An 18,254-nucleotide genomic window follows, 5' to 3' on the forward strand; every position below is an offset into this window, starting at 1 on the left:
GTTGACTAGCAACAATTCTCATAGGGAAACAACTAGTTCAAAATCGCATTATATTTATGAATATATATAATAAAAAAACGCCACGTCATACTTGCGGCCGGAGTTCAACTGAAAATTATTCTGCCTAAGGATGCATGCCAAGTTTTGATTCCCTGTTTTAATTTATGGATTGCATAGTTGTGACAGATGTTGTAGAAAATTAAAACATGAATTATTTTGGTTGTAGTTGTAGAAAAGAAGTTGAAAAAGCAGTCACAGTGAAACCTCGTAATGATGAATTGATCATGCATCAGTTAGGTTATTTGCTACCTTACAAGAACTGTATACAAATTATTTGAGTGACGTTGACTAGTCTATTGTTTGGCATATTAGTTAATGTAATTTAGGCCCTTGACAGTTATTAATATTATTAAGGAAATGTGGTGGGATCAAATTGCAAGCTAAGGAGATCCGATGAAGAATATATACGGTCAGTATGAAATATAGTAATATTGCAGTAAAATACCACCTCCTCCTCTTCCACCGTTATGACCACTGCTTGCTCTTCCTTCATCACCACCATCATTATGACCACTACCTCTTCCTCCACCGCCACCTACTCCAAGGCCACCCTAATAGCCACTTGCTTGGAGTTCTATATCTTACTACGTCCCTTTCACCACCTCCACATGCACGAGGATTAACACCGCTATCACTAGGTCCATATCCTCCATATATAGCCACCTGGACCTCCGTATCCTCCTCCAGAACCTCCCACGCCACCGTTGTTCACGATATCCGAATCAAAGTTTAGATGCCCCTTGAGATCATGGATTGATCTTGCAGCAGCAACAACATAAAGAAAGCAGCACTAATAAACTTACAAGTCGCCACGGGAAACTGTTGCAATCCCACCACCATGGTTTCAGCCAAGAGGTGATGGGTGCGTATATCGGCAATGGGAGGGTCCTAAGGCGTGCACCGTGCAAACTAATGACAGTACAATAGGACCTGTAGTGAAGAAAAATTTCAATTATACTAACAAGACTTTTTTACATTTATGTACCATTCCGATAATAAACATTAGAAGATTTTCCACAATGCAGCTCAGTATATAAACAAACACATTCACGTACCATTGTAATTAGACACTATTGGGCCTTTTTCTTTGGGGGCCATACCCTAATGAGCTTTTGCTGTCGCCCGTTTGTTTATTTGTTTTTTTTTGGGCCGTCAGTTTGTTTGATCTGATCTTATTTATCATAATGATCATGAAAGGAGTTGGTTCATATTTCCCCTCTCAGTTAAAGGCTCAATATTATAACACCACTTGATTTGGACAACGCTGCCTTCGATTCATGACTTCACAAGCTTTTCTCTTTATAATAACAGACTGTAAATTTTGTGCACTACCATGCTTATTTGCTTATTGAAATCAGGGAATGAACGTTGTTATAGATGGGGTGAAGAACCCGATAAGCTAAGTGGGCATAAAGAAGGCCAAATTGCCAGAGACGAAAGCGTGTGGCTCTGGAAGATAAATATTAATACAAACAAGAGAAAATACCATAATTGAAGTCATTAAAAGGCATGTGAGACTATGAGCCGAGGCTCTCCTTTTCTGCATGTAAAATGCTTAGAAAAAGTCTTATAATTAAGACGGAAGAGAGTATTATAAATCAGACATCTTACTATATATGAATCACGAGCTTCGAATTATGTGCACCCCTTGCATTTTTATGGCTTATGATTTGGTTATTTGGGCACTGTATAACCATGGCACGCACTTAATTGAATTAGAATCCCCCTAATCTCCCTAATAGAATTAGAATCCCCCCAATCTCCCATGGCACGAGGGGGGGGGGGAGGGCCAATGAAGAGGGCATGCTTGAAGTCTTCAGTAGAGGTGTCTTTTAAGAGTTACTCATTTCTGTTAAAGTCCAATTGTCCAATCGTTTTGATGTCATACTTGTAACTAGAGATTTAAACAACTTTTTTTTTTTTAAATTTAAGCTTCTAACTCATGATCAATCTTAGTTCTTGTATTTCTGTGATTCAAGCTCTAACGTTAGGTTGCTTAATAGGTTACATCAATAAAGGCGAATAGTAATTGTGGTGTTATTTTGTTTTTATATATTTTCTTAACTTCGTTACTTAATTTCAATAATTTCTGAAGTTTATCCAATTTTTTTATGGAATATTAACGGTCTGATGAGAACAAGGTAAAATTAATACATAATATATTTTCATATTTTAAGTTCAGGTTAATTTAAAATTTTTAAAAATTATATTTTTCATTGAGCTTATTTGCTTGCGTCATTTAGCTTATGTTTATTTAGGTTGGTGTCATTTGGTGAAGGATGATAAAATAGTTTGGGTAAGGAGAGAGTTAGATAAGTGAAGAGCGCCACCACCTCCTCCTCCTCCGGAGCCGCCGCCGCCGCCAAAAGATCCTCTACCATATCCTCTGCCAGCTCCTCAACTGCCATAGCCACCTCCATGTGCTCCCCCGGCTGAACCACCTCCTCCCGCACCTCCACGCCCACTTCCTCCCCCACCTCCATATCCTCCATTTTCTCCACCATATCCGCTACCAACCCACCTCCTCCATATCCACCGCCATGAGCTCCTCCTCCACCATAGCCTTCACCACCTCCTCTGCCAGTACCTCCTCCATATCCACCAGCCCCAGCACCGCCACCTCCACCATAGCCGCCGCTGCCACCTCCTCCATATCCACCCCCTGAACTCCTCCTCTTCCATGGCCTTCACCACCTCCCCTACCATCACCCCCACCATACCCACCACCTCCACCGCTGCCACCACCACCTCCTCCCCCATAGCCTCCACCGCCTCCTCTACCAGCACCTCCCCCACATCTCCAGCTCCCCACGCCCTCCTCCTCCTTCACCTCTTCCACCACCACCACCACCACCTCTTCCTCCAGGTCCATGTCCTACAACGCCTCCTTTACCTCCCCCGAAACCACCTCCATAGCCATCGTCGTAACCTCCGACTACCACACCACCATGATGCACAACATCAGCACTGAGGTCGAGATCCCCCTCAAGACCAAGGAGTGATCTCGCAGCAACAGAAACGCCCAAACCCAATAGCAGAAAGAAAGCAATGCTGATTAACTTACAAGCTGCCATGGGAAAATGTTGAACTCCCACAGCTGGTTTTATCAAAGAGGTTGCGGGTATGTGGGCATATATAGGGAATGGGATGCGTGTATTGCCCAAAAAAGTGAAAGTATTGCAGAAATTAAAAGAAAATTTTCAATAAGGTGCACTGAGAAGAAAACTTGTGGTTGCAACTTCAGGTATATATTGGTTTTTCAATTAAAAATGCAATGAAACTTTTTATAGTTACGCCCCATTTTGAAAATAAACACTAGGGCATAATTAGTTAAAAACCAAACCGTAATTTTACGGTATAGGAAATAAATATATAAAATAAGTTTTTTTTTTATTTGCATGGTTTTTTATTTTTTAACCAAACACCCCGAGATTGTCCACAATGCAGTTCGATATATGTAAGTGCATAACCTATAGTTCGATACTATTGGACGCACTTTTAAGCCTTTTGTATGGGGTAGACACTAGTGAGCTTTTGCTGCCGCCCGTTTTAGTTGATTTGCCGTTTACGGCATGCAACTTGAATTTCATGGCCTCCCTTCCTATTTATCTCTACCAACCCACCACCGACTCACTAGTGTCTACTTCACATCGGTTGCATCATTGCATGTTGGTTATTGTCTTCCATGATTCTTTCTTTTATTTTGTAGAATGAAAACACGAAATTCATATCTTCGTCCTTGTAGCTCGGACAAGAACATGCTGCTGTACTATGATTTGTGAATTTATTCGGCGGATGTCCCAAATTTATATTATCTCATAGATTTTCTTTTTCCCTTGGCCTGAATTTATATATCTCAGAGATTCAACATTTTGTTGCTTTGGAGCAGGCTCATTATAGAGGGCGTTGTGCTCTCTCCTCTCAACGTTCAACCATTATTTACAGCTTATATATGCATTACAGGACCAACTTTTTCTTTCTAAAAATATTTTTTGTTCTCCTATCACTAAATTAACAAGAAGTCTTTGTCATATTTTTTTTAAAAAAAAGCAATGTTTTTTTTTAACATTATATTATCCCCATTGACGATGTTTTGCTTTGATTTTGATTTGATATGGGATATTGTTTATATGTTTTTAACTTCAGTGGTTAAAATCATGGGCTTCTCCACATATGTCCCTTAACCAACCCGTATCATCTGAATGACCATTAGGTGGCCCCAAAAAAAACACTTTATTTTATTTTTAGTGATATATGATTTTGTTTGATTGTAAGTTATAAATATAAGTGCAATTAATAAACCCCTCTTGTCCATTAATCCTATTGCCAACAATATTCATATATCATTTGTCGAATGTATTCACACAAAAGTGACTCTATTATTGCTATTGCGAGCTACTGATTAAGATTGTCTGTTATCTTAGTTCCGCATTGCACAATTACTGAAACTGGTAATGTACGTTATCATCATCACTATATGGATATATATAGAGAGAGCATATGCAGCACTAATCTTGACAGCCTCTTGCTGGCACACATATTACACTTGAAAATAAAGCATAGACCGTTACTCAATGATCGTTACTTTCTTATTATATATATAGTTTGCTATATTAGCAGTACAAGCAAGAGGAGCTGTTCTTTCTGGACCCGATTGTTATCATCCAGTATCAGGGGTAATATCCACCGTGGCCACCTCCTTCACCACTTCCGCCGCCGCCTCCATATCCACCTCCATGAGCACCTCCACCACCATACCCGCCACCGCCGCCACCTCCAGAGCCGCCCCCGCCCCCGCCACCAGCAGCTCCTCCACCGGCTCCTCCTCCACTACCATACCCGCCCCCATGTCCTCCACCAGCTGCACCACCTCCTCCGCCACCTCCATTTCCTTCCCCACCTCCATATCCTCCTCCATTTTCTCCTCCATAGCCGCCACCAACTCCACCTCCTTTCCCACCTCCATAACCTCCACCGGCACCACCTGCAGAACCACCGCCTCCTCCTCCATACCCACCTCCTTGGGCTCCTCCTCTACCATAGCCCTCACCGCCACCTTTACCAGCACCTCCACCATATCCACCAGCTCCAGCACCGCCACCTCCTCCTCCTCCACTTCCACCGCCCCCACCTCCTCCTCCTCCAGGACCATATGCCGCCCCACCACCTTCACCTCCTCCGGCACCTCCTCCATAGCCACCCGCACCATGCTCTCCTACGCCTCCATCTCCTCCACCTCCACCGCCGCCATAACCCCTGACCAGCACACCACCATGATGCACAACATCTGCACCGAAGTTGAGATCCCCCTCAAGACCAAGGAGAGATCTCGCAGCAACGCAAATAGTCACACCCAATAACAGAAAGAAAGCAATACTGATAAGCTTAGAAGTTGCCATGGGAAAATGCTAAATTCCCACAACTATATGGTTTTAGCAAAAGAAGTTGTGTGTATATATAGGGAATGGGAGTGGGGATGAAGGGTCCTAAAGCGTGTATCGTGCAAAAAAGTGACAGCACAAGCTCATATAGGACCTACAAAAAAGAACATTCTCAATGACACTAAAGAATTTTTTTTTCCCCCCATAGAAACTTATATATTAGTGTTTGGGGGGAGGAGTAGTGAGCTTTGGCTGTCGCCCATTTGTTTATTTGATTGGCAAATGGTTCACACTTGGCGCCACTTGCCACTTTTGTAAGAGTTAATTAGCTAGCAGAGAAGTTCCGAATTGCACCACCAAATTATGAGCCCCTCTTGATTTAGGCTCCATGTCCAAATTGGACCACTTGGCTATGATACGTATATATCTCTCGAGCCTTTTCTTTTCAGAACACTGCATGCGTACAAATTTCTTGACTGGCTATTGAAGTTTGGGAATGAGCATAATTACATATATGGAGTGAATGAGCCATCATTAGAGGTCGGTTGTTTGAAACCAAAGAGTGTAATATTATACAACATCACAAACAAAAGAGGTTGATAGGATTTAGCTAATATAGTGTACAGCCGGAAAAGAAAAGGAAAACTGCTCATGTACGTAACATCTATTTCATCAGGCTATTCCACTGATCCAGCACACACGATTTTGTCTGTTTTAATTATGTGACAAAGTACTAATTTCTTTGTATTGAGGTAACTATATAAAATTGCCCCAATGATAGAGTGCTTTTGATGAGCTTCAACTTCTCTGGAAACATGCATTTCAAATACTCCTCCTCCGGTACTTAATATTAACCTAATTGGGAAGTCGATGTTGATCTTATATATAAGATTTATTTCACATGTTTATCAATTTTTTTCCAAATTAACCTTATTTATATTTTCTTGACAATGATCAAGTAGGAAAAGGAAGGAAAGAATTAAAAAAAATATCATATTAATTAATTTAACTAACATTCTTAGTAGACTCAAATTAGTTATTAGGTCTTATATTACGGAGAGGAGGAGTATATATGTAGTTTGCACTTTTCATAGCTTATGATTTGGTTGTGAAGCACAATATATATATATATATATATATATATATTTATATATAATCTGTACCGAATATGTGTGGCATGCGATAACTCGATCGCATTTCATGGCTTTCACGTATGAACTCGTAATAAACCTAAACTTGGTAATTATCTCTGGCTGCCAACTACCCACTACCGACCCTCTCATGTCTACTTCGCATTGGTTGCATGTGGGCTGTCTTCCATTCTTGCTTGTTTTCATTACTTTGTATCATGATGTTCGTTACTTCGGATTTGTAACTTGGACAGAACTATACATAATTTGTGAATTTATGGGGCTAATGTCCCATGAAATTTATATTATCTCATGGATCTTTTTTTCTTGGCCTGATTAATTTATGTCATAGATTCAATAAACTTGGTGAGGGAATATTGTTATTACAATTACTTACATATATTGCCAAGTGGGGATAAACAACGACTACAATAATTTAATGAACTAGAGTGTATTTTGCTTACTTTGTTTGAAAATTTGGGATGAGAGAATAAATTATTAGTAAAACGTTAGCAGAGAGAGTTACCAATAGTTCCTGAGCGAAAATTTCCAGAGGAAACAAGATTGAACGTTAACCCTTGTTATAACAACTGCCAAGAGTTTACTTATTTACTGCTGGGGTATCTGGAACTATTTGAAGGCAAACTCAAGGCCTTCGGATCATTTATAAATATTATTTAGTATTTCTATAATAATCAAACAAGTCAGTTAAACTTCAAAGGGAAAAAATAGTTTTTTTATTTTTGTTGACACGTCAAGAGAGTTTGAATCATGACTTTGCATACATCCTAGCTCACCCACATATATACCATCTAAAATCTGAATCAGTATTATCATGTGGCAAGAAACAACGTTTTATATTTAATATTCTATTAATATGAAATCAAACATCTAATTGAACTGATTACTACCTTCGATTCTAATTATAAAATCTTATTTATAGACTATAAACAATATCTTATAATTAGGACCAAAGGTAATAAATGTGAGGTGATTAAATATTTTTCTTATATTTCTCATGGAGGTCATTTTACTGTCTTTTTCTGACGTACGCAGCATCGTTCAAGTAGTAAGGATTTGAGTTGTGGGTGAAGTGCTAGCATTCAGTTGGCGGTAAGTATTGTTGAGCTCACAAATGTACAATAATAAACTGATTAATTAGTTGTGCTCTAGGCTTCAACTTTCAATCTCATTCATTATTAATACTACCTTTGTTACTTAATAAAAAAACTAGTTTGACATGCAATTTGGTCCTAAATACAAAATCTAATTTAATTTATCTCTCATATTTATCTTTTTTTTAAGATAGTCCTTTTAGTAGTTATACATGTTAAAATTTTGATTAAATGGTAGTTATAATTAATATATATGAGTAATAAGGATATTTTAGGAAAGACAATATTTATGTATTTCAAATAACTACCTCAACTAATTTTTTTAATATACTCAAATTAGTCAATTAGCTTTTATATCAACGTACGGAACTAGCTCTTATATTAATGACCGGAACTAGTACTTCCTAACAAATTTCCTAGTATGCTGCAACATGTCTGTGCCTGTGATTTTGTTCGATAACATATAAATATACAATATAATCCCCTCAATCTTGTCCATTTGTTCTGATGCGCGCCAATATTCGTCATTTGTGGAATCGAATTTATCCATTTCTGACATTGTAACTTAAATGAAGACTTTGTTCGTTGTCCGCGTGAACCATATATATATATATATATAGCACAATTACTGAAACCGGTAATGTAATCATCAATTACTATTATGTATATATAACAATCTTGAGACGGCCTTTTGACATGATCATACACTTGACGAAAACAAAGCACACTCATTACTTTATATCAGCATCCTCGTACCCATTTTCTTATTATAAATTTTTCATAGTACATATTTCTTATCATATCTAGTTATATTAATTAGCATGAGTATGAGGAGCTCTTCTGTTTGCGCCATTGTTGTAATCCAATCTCAGGGGTAATATCCACCGTGGCCACCTCCTTCGCCACTCCCACCACCAGCTCCATATCCACCTCCATGAGCACCTCCACCACCATACCCCCCACCACCGCCACCTCCAGATCCGCCTCCACCGCCACCAGCAGCTCCTCCGCCATATCCTCCACCACTGCCATAACCCCCTCCGTGTCCTCCACCAGCTGCACCTCCTCCTCCACCACCTCCACTTCCACCCCCACCTCCATATCCTCCTCCATGTTCCCCTCCATATCCGCCACCAGCTCCACCTCCTTCTCCACCTCCATAACCACCACCAGCAGCACCACCGCCTCCACCTCCACCACTACCACCTCCTCCTCCATAGCCACCCCCGTGAGCTCCTCCTCCACCATAGCCTTCACCGCCGCCTTTACCAGCACCCCCACCATATCCGCCAGCTCCAGCACCGCCACCACCTCCTCCTCCACTTCCACCACCAGCTCCTCCTCCTCCTCCAGGACCATATCCTGCACCGCCTCCTTCACCTCCTCCAGCGCCTCCTCCATAGCCACCTACACCATGCTCTCCTACGCCTCCGTATCCTCCGCCTCCGCCAGAGCCTCCACCACCACCATGACCTCCGACTACCACACCACCATGATGCACAACACCGGCACCCAAGTTGAGACCCGCCTCAAGATCAAGGCGTGATCTCGCAGCAGCACAAATGCCCAAACCCAATAGTATGAAGAAAGCAACACTGATAAGCTTAGAAGATGCCATGGGAAAATGGTGAAATCCCACAACCATGGTTTTAGCAAAGAAGTGGTGGGTATATATAGGGAACGGGACTCCATCATTAGAGTGGTCCTAAAGCGTGCACTGTGCAGAAAAAGTGACGGCACACCAGAACATATAGAAAAGCTACATTTTCATTCCCACTCAACAAAATAATACCATTTTCTCTTGTTGCATAATACCACTCAATTAAACATCTTGCTTTCATTTCTGCATATGCCCAAAAATCTTTTTTTCCCCCCTTTCCATACACATATATCTCTATTCCATTAACATAACCGACCTAAAACATTGTCCACTATATTGCATATACGAAGTACATGCATCTACAGTGGACACTGACGCACTAGTTAGTGAGCTTTTGCTGTCTCCCAATTGTTGATTTGATTTGACCTCATTTCTTTCTCGTCATGCTTATCGAAGAGCTGCTTCATTCATATTTCCTCTCTCACATAAAGCAATCGATACAGTTCACACTTAGCCCCCCTTCATTTCAGTTCTATATATCCTTTTGGACCACTTGGGAATTTGATGCATATATATATATATATATATATCTCAAGTTTTTTCCTACACATATCTTCACTGCTATGATTATCTTTCTCTCTCTCTCTCTCTCTATATATATATATATATATCATGCTATTGTCGAAATTAATTAGGGTTTAAGATCTTTGTTATAGATCGCGTGAATGAGCCCGATAAGTGTCGATGAGAAAGCCAACTTGTTTGAAACAAATGAAGAAATAGGTGGAGGATAAATATAGATAATAGCCAATAATACAAACAAAAGCAAGTGCTACAACAACTTAATGCCGAGCCCGAAAAGAAAAAAAGAAAACTGTAGAATGTGCAATCCTTTTCAGACTATTCCACTGATCCAGCACATGATTGTATAATATATTGCTCATTGTATATAATTATTAATATTTTGTTAACCAGAGTGATTATCATGTGACAAAACTCTAATGTCCGTGTAGTGGCAAATATAATTATAATTCGTCATCCTAGCAACTATTGAATTGCACCAATCATAGAGAGCTAATTGTGAGCTTCAACTGTTTATAATAGTGTACCACACTGAGCTTGAAATAAATATGCATATTGGCTACAGATGTGGACTCCTTTTACCTTGAAATCTTATGATTCAGTTATTGGGCACTATATTTTGAGGTGATTATAATCATGGCATGCTTGGCGAATTTATTCTTATTGTCACACGATGTAGATATTAATTCCCCCAATCTTTTATATATGTGTGATATATTTTTCATTACTTTAATTTTTGGTCCTATCCGTTGGAAGCTTGTATATTTATTTAACTAAACTTCCTTTATGTACAATTCATCTTCTCTATGAGCAAATTATTTCTAATGTTTTGTACAATCCATCATCCTAAGGACTATTTGCCAATTAATTTATTATTAATAGATTTATCCCTAATGTTCCCATCATACTATTGGTTACATCATATGATAATTTTTTTCATGAATCATTGCTATTTTTTATCATCAAAAGTTTAGATGAGATAGAACTCAAAGGTTCACTAAGATCCAGTCCCTGAGGATCAAGAAGTGTTTATAAAAATACTTATAAGTAAGATCCTTACATTAACGATAGGTGCAAGTCCACGTACACTCAAGGATGGAGGGATGTTGAATTAGGGGTTCATCGATAAATAATAATTAGTTTGGAGCAATTGTTCAAATCCCTCTAAAATTACTTTTTTAAAAAAAAGTCTGCTCACCCAAATAAAAAGTCTGGCGACATAGGAGTAATCATTCAGATTAAGCTCCAAAAACACTTTGCCCCTTGTACTAGCATGACTCAGTTAAAACAAACAATTAATATTCATTTAATTAATATTACTGTTATAAATGTGAGGATTTTTTTTTTTTCATCCACCAGATGCGAAGATTTTATCAGTGCGTATATAATCTTAAGACTTGAATACTTATATACGTTCTCTAGACCTTAAGACCTTATCACCGAAAAACAAACTTAAGACCTTTCATCATCCTGATGAGTTAAGTTTTTTTCCATCATGATATATAAAAAGTATTATACAAAAATGGACTAAAATTAAATGAGTTGTTTTCTTTTTAACAAGGCAGAGTTAGGTAGTGAGGAAAAGGGCATTGCCTAAGGCGGGGAGAGGAGAGAGGAGGGTAGTGGTTTCCAGTGGTATGATGGTGGATATTCTAAATTGGGCAGCGGCCCGCGTGAACTTGGGACCCACCCCCACATATCCTCCCACTGGGCCTTGCCTTTTCCGCCTTTTCTTCTCTGCCAAAATATTGTTTTAGAAACCAACGGAGGTTGGTCCAAGTGACAAGCGGTTTGGTCCCGCTTAAGTGATGTCTCGAGTTCAAGCCTTAACATATGCAGAAATCCTCGTTAGAAGACTCACCCATCATAACCAGGTACGCGACACAGGTCGGATTCAGATGTAGTCGGAGTAAAGCTCCGGTGAACTGGGTGGGCAACCAAAAAAAATTATTGTTTTAGAAGAGGTGTCCATATTTAGTACTTAATAATACCTTGAATAAGATTAATTCTAATAGAAAGATACATATACTTTAGCAAAAAAAAAAATATTGCTTTAGATTTTTCCTTCCCTATGTGGCTATGTTTGGTGCTAGAAAAAAAATTAATGAGCTCAATTTAAACAATCAGAGAAATAGAGTTTTAAAATTTTAATAAATAGAACATGTAAGACAAAAGAGTAATAAAAATTAATTAAAAACTTTGAATCATTATTTTTTAATTTTTTAAATTGAACTTGTTAAAATTTTTTTCTTCCCTCCGTTTTCTTCATACCCTAGGAGATTTCAACCCATTAATTTTTATTTAAAGTGTGTGTATTTATGAGCATGTATATGTATTAAGTTTAATTGTTTTATAATAATTATTTCATGGAGGGTCCTAATGTTATTTACCAGTAAACACCAAGGAGTAAGAAACTAATGTTATTTCTAAATATATTTTTGCGCTTGCAACTCGAGGAAACTGCGATAAACGACCTCAAGATACGCAAAACCGTTGAAAGTGAGGTTACTTTTCAGATAGGTAAGATATCTCAGATCTTTAGTATCAGGGGGCAGATTAGGAGTACAAGGAGAAGAGCAAGTTTGGGGAGTCAAGGAATTTGGGCAGTGGTTCTGGAAGATGATGGGCTGGTCCCAAGAGACAATAATAGGCCTGGGATGGGGGCCTTTATTGGGCTGGAGTCCTGGTTCGTCCCTCATCATCAACTTGCTTTCTCACATTTGGATGGGCCTTGAGAATGAAATGAACAATTTAACGGGAGATGTGGTTTAGATGGGTAATTAAGGATACTATAACCAGCATGAGTTAAATCTAACACAAGAGACTGGTCTCTCATAACGTGGAGAATCAAAGTTCGAATCCTGGTTGTAAAAGGTACCCACATTTAATGTCTGATAGTACCTCGAATAAGATTACCTCCAATAAGAGAATATTATGCTTTTAAAAGAAAAAAAAAATTAAGGATACTACAGTAACAGTAAGGGACAACATGGGGATGTTTGGGTAAGAACAAAACTATAGTTTTAGAAGTGCTTTTATGATATACGAAATAAATATGTGGAGGAGTTTGTCTCGATTTGCGGAAAAGTGTTTTTGAAAAGTGATTATGGGTGTTTCCAAACACCCCCTTAGTTTGATTTGGGCAGTGCTGGGTGGGAGGGGGCACCGACACAATCAAGTGAAAGGGAACAACAACAACATATGCAGAGAAAGAGAACTTTAAGCATAAAAGCAAAAGAACAGGAAGAGACGTGAAAAATGAAAGTGGCGCGGCAGTAGTAATAGAGGTTTGGTTCATTGCCTTAGAGTGGGCTAAGCCTGAGGGCATGAGCACGTAGCTTTTGTGTTTTGGGTACAACCTGCGACTATTCTGCCCGCCTTCTGTGCCTGCGCCTGCTTTCTTTTATTTTGTCCCAATTATAACTGTCTAGCTACTGTCTACTATAATCTGCTATTCTGCTTTGCTTTCGTGCCGGGGCCAAAAAATTTTTAAAAAAAATAAAAATTCTAGTTGACCATTTTGGTTTCCTAATTCTTATCAGCTTTAATCTCGTCATTTAATATTCCCTTCAAAATTTTCAGTTTTCTTCTTTAACTGGCTGAAATTAGCATTTCTACGAGCTTACCATTTCATCTTTTTTTTTTTTTTTTATCGCAAGAGCTGAAAGTTTATATTTTTTGAAATGAAAACATTCGCAGAATGATCACCCTCTATAATTTAATTATGATGAGACAATAAATTTATTAAAGCTGAGCCCATAAATAAATTAGGGATAATTAATCTGCAAGTCCTTATAGTTTCAACCAATTTTGAATCAGGTACCTATAATTTTTTTTCTTTTTATCAGATCCTTATACTTTCACCTGTTTTTAATTAGGTCCTTGCATTTATTTTTCTTTTTATCAAGTCCTTATAAGATCACCTTATTTTTAAGTAAGTCTCTGAATTTTTATTCTTTATTTTATAAATTCTAATAGTACTATTTTATAAACATAAAATAGTATATATTATGTAATATTAGTTTATAAACAATAATATTCTAAAAATAATGAATTATTATAATAATTTTATTTTTTTAGCAAAAAAAATTAATTGTTTTAAAAAAATTTCCTTAATTAATTAATTATATTACTTATCTTTTATTATATAATTATTAATATTTTATATTTCAGTACTAATTTATTTAATTAAGTTCATATTTAATTAATAAATAAAAATTAAAACTAGATGGACCTAATTAAAATTTTAGTGAAATTATAAGGACTTAATAAAAAGAAAAATAAATGCGAATACCTAATTAAAAATAGATGAAAGTATAAGGACCTGATAAAAAAAAAAAAACTATAAAGACCTAATTCAAAATTGGTTAAAACTATAAAGACTTCCAGATTAATTAACCCAATAAATTATCACGCAATCCAAACCACATACACGCAATGCCTAACAAACTAGCTCGGCCTCGGCCTGAGCCCCTGGCGATTGCATTTTATGACTGAAACTGCGCCCACAAAGAGGAGGAAATTAAAAAAAAAAAAAAAAGGAGAAGAAGAAAGAAACAATAAAAGCAACAAAAACAAATATAAAAGCAAGATCGCACATTGATTTGTAGTGATATTGTGGGGTCAACATTTTGACTTTTCTCAAAGTGCTTCCATTTTATGACCTCAACAGTGTGAATAGAATATGTGTGTGTGTGGGTGGACACAAGCACACGCTCAAAGCAAGATCCATACATGTGTGTCGAAACGATAGTTGAATTGTGGTGGTAACATTTTGACTTTTCCATGGGAATGTGAGGACATATGTGATCAAGCAAGATATTATTCTATGACTCTTTTTTTTTCATGTTGGGTTCATATTATTATTAGTTTTTGTAGTTTAATCGAATTTTAATTTTAATTTTGACCTTTTAAATCATGATTCTTTCTCTTTATAATTTTATAAAGACTTGGTCTGAGTTTCATGGTATTAACTTTTAATAATAATGCTCAGCATATGGAACAAAATCAAAATTCATCAGAAGTATAAGGAATGAGTAGGTTTTGGTTTTGGTTCATAGCTATACTTACATGGTTAAATTATACCAAATTCTTATGAAATTATAATGACCAAAAGTCAAAACTACAATTTAAAACTGTAGGGACTGCAATTTATTTTTTGTGAGTAATTAAAAAAGAGATCATATATAGAAGTTTAGCAATTCTAAGCTACATAGAATGAGTGTGTAATTGTATAGAGTTGAAGGAGATTACAAAATTCAAACCAAACACCACCGTTAAAGTTAAGCACAGTATAAACTACAATTAATGATTTGACCTTGTCAAGTAATCTCACACCTCTTATCGTAACACTTATATATAAATTATTTTAATATTTTTTATGTGTAATCGGGGTTCAAAATCAAAACAAAAAACTTAAGAATAAGATAGTTTTAAAGTAACCACCATCACCAACCTCATTCTCCATTTAATTAATATTCAGAAGCTCGTGTGTTCATCCTTTTCAATTAAATGAAACTTTTGACCGCCACTTATTTAATTGTTTTATCCTTTTGCATATTTGCATGGTCACAGGCATAGACCTAACGGCCGTTGTTTGCATAATGACAGTAGTTATTAATAGCAGCAAATATTCAAATGGAGACACTAATAATTGAAGAAAGGAGTGTCTCCATAATAAAATAAGACATCGTATACTTTTTTTCCCAATAAAACAACATATACATTTCAAGACTCTGTCGATACAATTAAGCACATTTTTTAAAAATTTTCTTAAATGTGAGATTGTAAGTTTGACTAAGTTCAAATCATCTGTAAAGAATATGATAATAATAAATCACGGTTACTTTCAAATTATCAAATATATTGAAGGGTTTGAATGTAATTTTTCAATATATTTCATCTTGTGTCACATAAAAATCTAAAGGGAACACAATAATGATGATCAAATTCAAAGCAACCCACTACCTTCCTTATATAATTCACCAAAACCAACTTAAAATGACATGATAGGTCGTGATAACTTCTTTTCCAATTATAAATCCAAAGTAAAAACATAACTATTTGTATGCAACAAAACGTTTTATTGGTGCTAACAAAACTATGTTTTAGATGTAAAGAAAATACAATATCCACAAAATTTTTAAGATATTACTACTATTCATATATATCCCTGTATTATTGCACGGCGATAAATAATTTTTTCCAATTGATACTGCATGATATATATTTATCCAATTTTAGCTACTATATGTAACAATTTATTTAAATTCAGGAAAGAAAAAGAAGGATCTGGGGAATTTTTTCCAATTTTGCGCCCCTTATTCTTATCGGAAAAGGAAAAAAAAAAAAAAGATCTGGATTGGAGAGCTTCTTTTGCATCAAAAAGGAGAGACGAATATCATTTTCACACATCTGTTTTCTAGCCTGTGTTTTGCTAAGCAGCATCCTTTTCTTGTACAGACAACATAATCTCTTATAATTCAATTGCCCCGTGGAGGCTTCGAAAGAGTCAGCAAGCCTTTTTTTTTTTTTTTTTTTCTTGGCCTTCACAATAATGACAATTCAATTAGATATTTTGGTGCTTTATTACAAAAATATCTAACATTATCTCTATTCTCTAGGGCGCATGCAAGTGCAGTAACAACTATTGGAGCTAAAAAGGTTTTTTTTTCCCTATTCAAAATATAAGAAGGTAATCAGATAATTAATAATGATTTTTCACTTTTATCAGTTGTTACAGAGAAGAGAGAGTTTTAAAGAGAAAAAAGAAATTTTTTTCAATCACATTCTTTGATAAGGATAAATTAGGTAATTTTTATTATGATTAATATAATATTTGGTCATTTAAATTTGTCCTCATTTTGGTTTTAGCCCATCAAATTTTAAATTATAGATTTTGATTCTTCAAAAGACAAAATGATCGAAGTTTTTATTGGGTTATAAGAACTAATATTATAAATGAAAAAAAACTTGAGGGATCAAAACTAATATGAAGGCCAATTTAAGGGATCAAAGTTTGTATTAACCTTTTTTATTAGTTTAAAATATATTTAATGATTTAATTAATATTCGTTAGTCTGTGAAAAAATTTAAGACGTCTTATATTATGGATCTATCGGAAGGAGTATTTTGAATATTGTTGTATATATGCGATAATCATTTTAAGTAATCATCAGAAAACATGAGAAATGATCGAGGGACTAAAAATGAAATGGCCGATAATTTTCGAGTTTCGAAAGAACATGGGATGACCCAAGCATTATTAATTGTGTATTGTGGGGCACACTGTGTCAGGCGTCACCTTATATTTTTCAAATATATAACGTCAAATGATATTTTATTTTATTTTTTGTTCAATGATGGTCCGAAGATTGAAATTTCCATTGTTCGCAAATTTAATTTTCCTAATCGTGCTTGAAAAGTACTCACCCTTAACCGTTAGCCTGGCATTTATATATATATATATATATATATATATATAGACACACGTGATTAATTCTAAACACAGTATTGAAATTTGTATCTTCCCTATAAACTGACCTAATAAACCGATAATCCAGTCCCCTAATTGATCCAAAAATGAGATTGAATTGGATTAACTCAGTTAAACCGATATGATTTTGACCCTAGTGCAACTTGGTCAACTTGGCGAGCTGAACAAGTCAATCAGTTCGCGCGGCCAACACCGAAATGATGGATATTGTTTTGGCTGAGTTAATAGCAAATTTTTTTTTTGGAATGTGCTGAGTTTAAGATAATTTTGTGGTTAAATTATAATTTTCATATTTAAGTGACTTTAGTCATTCGTGTAGTCCCACTGTCCCAGGATTAAGTTGTTGCTTGATAATATTGTATAAGAAATTAAAACTTTCCATGACTTATAGATAAATGTTACATCTTGATGGTTAATGTCTTGCTTTTAATTCAAGTATTACTCCTCCAGTTCTTAATGTAAGACCTATTTAACTAATTTGATTAGATTAAGGAAGTTAGGTAAGTTAGTTAATTATAAAAAATATGATATGTTTTTTTCAAACACCATAATCATTTTCCTTAATATTCTCATTCCCTCTTCTATTTGATTATAGTTAAGGGAGTATCCATAGGGGTAATTTAGAAAAAATTGATAAATATGATAAATATGTCTTATATTTAAGATCAAAATCAACTTGACATTAAGTCCTATATTAAGGACCGGAGGAATATTTTTTTACAATTGTATATAAAGATTTTTAATATTTTAATTCAATAATATTATTTTAAGCATAATCCATCCGACCCTCGTTTAAACTACTGAAACAAGGTGTAAGCGAGGCAAAAGAAACAAAGTGTTTGAGTTTAATTCCAGTTTATCAGGGAACACTGGCTCTCGCAAATACTAAAT

General features: G+C 36.0%; 2 protein-coding genes across 4 annotated transcripts; both read right to left on the reverse strand.

Moving 5' to 3' along the window:
- Nucleotides 1-2,569: 2,569 nt before the first annotated feature.
- Nucleotides 2,570-2,932, reverse strand: LOC114740330 (ctenidin-3-like). Its single transcript, XM_028928460.1, has one exon. It carries the CDS (start codon nucleotides 2,930-2,932, stop codon nucleotides 2,570-2,572), a length of 363 nt encoding a protein of 120 aa, XP_028784293.1.
- A 1,724-nt stretch (nucleotides 2,933-4,656) lies between these two features.
- LOC114740329 (glycine-rich cell wall structural protein 1.0-like) lies at nucleotides 4,657-9,326 on the reverse strand. 3 transcript variants are annotated; one of them, XM_028928459.1, is made up of 3 exons: nucleotides 8,593-9,326; nucleotides 5,129-5,164; nucleotides 4,657-4,972 (listed from the first exon to the last, which is right to left on the reverse strand). In XM_028928459.1, exons 1-3 carry the CDS (start codon nucleotides 9,302-9,304, stop codon nucleotides 4,731-4,733), a joined length of 990 nt encoding a protein of 329 aa, XP_028784292.1. In that variant the 5' UTR covers nucleotides 9,305-9,326; the 3' UTR covers nucleotides 4,657-4,730. The 3 variants fall into 3 exon arrangements, with proteins under 3 accessions (XP_028784292.1, XP_028784289.1, XP_028784290.1); XM_028928456.1 differs by lacking the exon at nucleotides 5,129-5,164 and having other exon boundaries at nucleotides 4,657-5,059; nucleotides 8,878-9,326; XM_028928457.1 differs by lacking the exon at nucleotides 5,129-5,164 and having other exon boundaries at nucleotides 4,657-4,942; nucleotides 8,782-9,326.
- Nucleotides 9,327-18,254: the final 8,928 nt, after the last annotated feature.

Source organism: Neltuma alba, unplaced genomic scaffold (genome assembly GCF_004799145.2).
Source record: "Neltuma alba isolate B1F8T4 unplaced genomic scaffold, ASM479914v2 tig00003114_pilon, whole genome shotgun sequence".
Lineage (NCBI taxonomy): Eukaryota > Viridiplantae > Streptophyta > Magnoliopsida > Fabales > Fabaceae > Neltuma > Neltuma alba.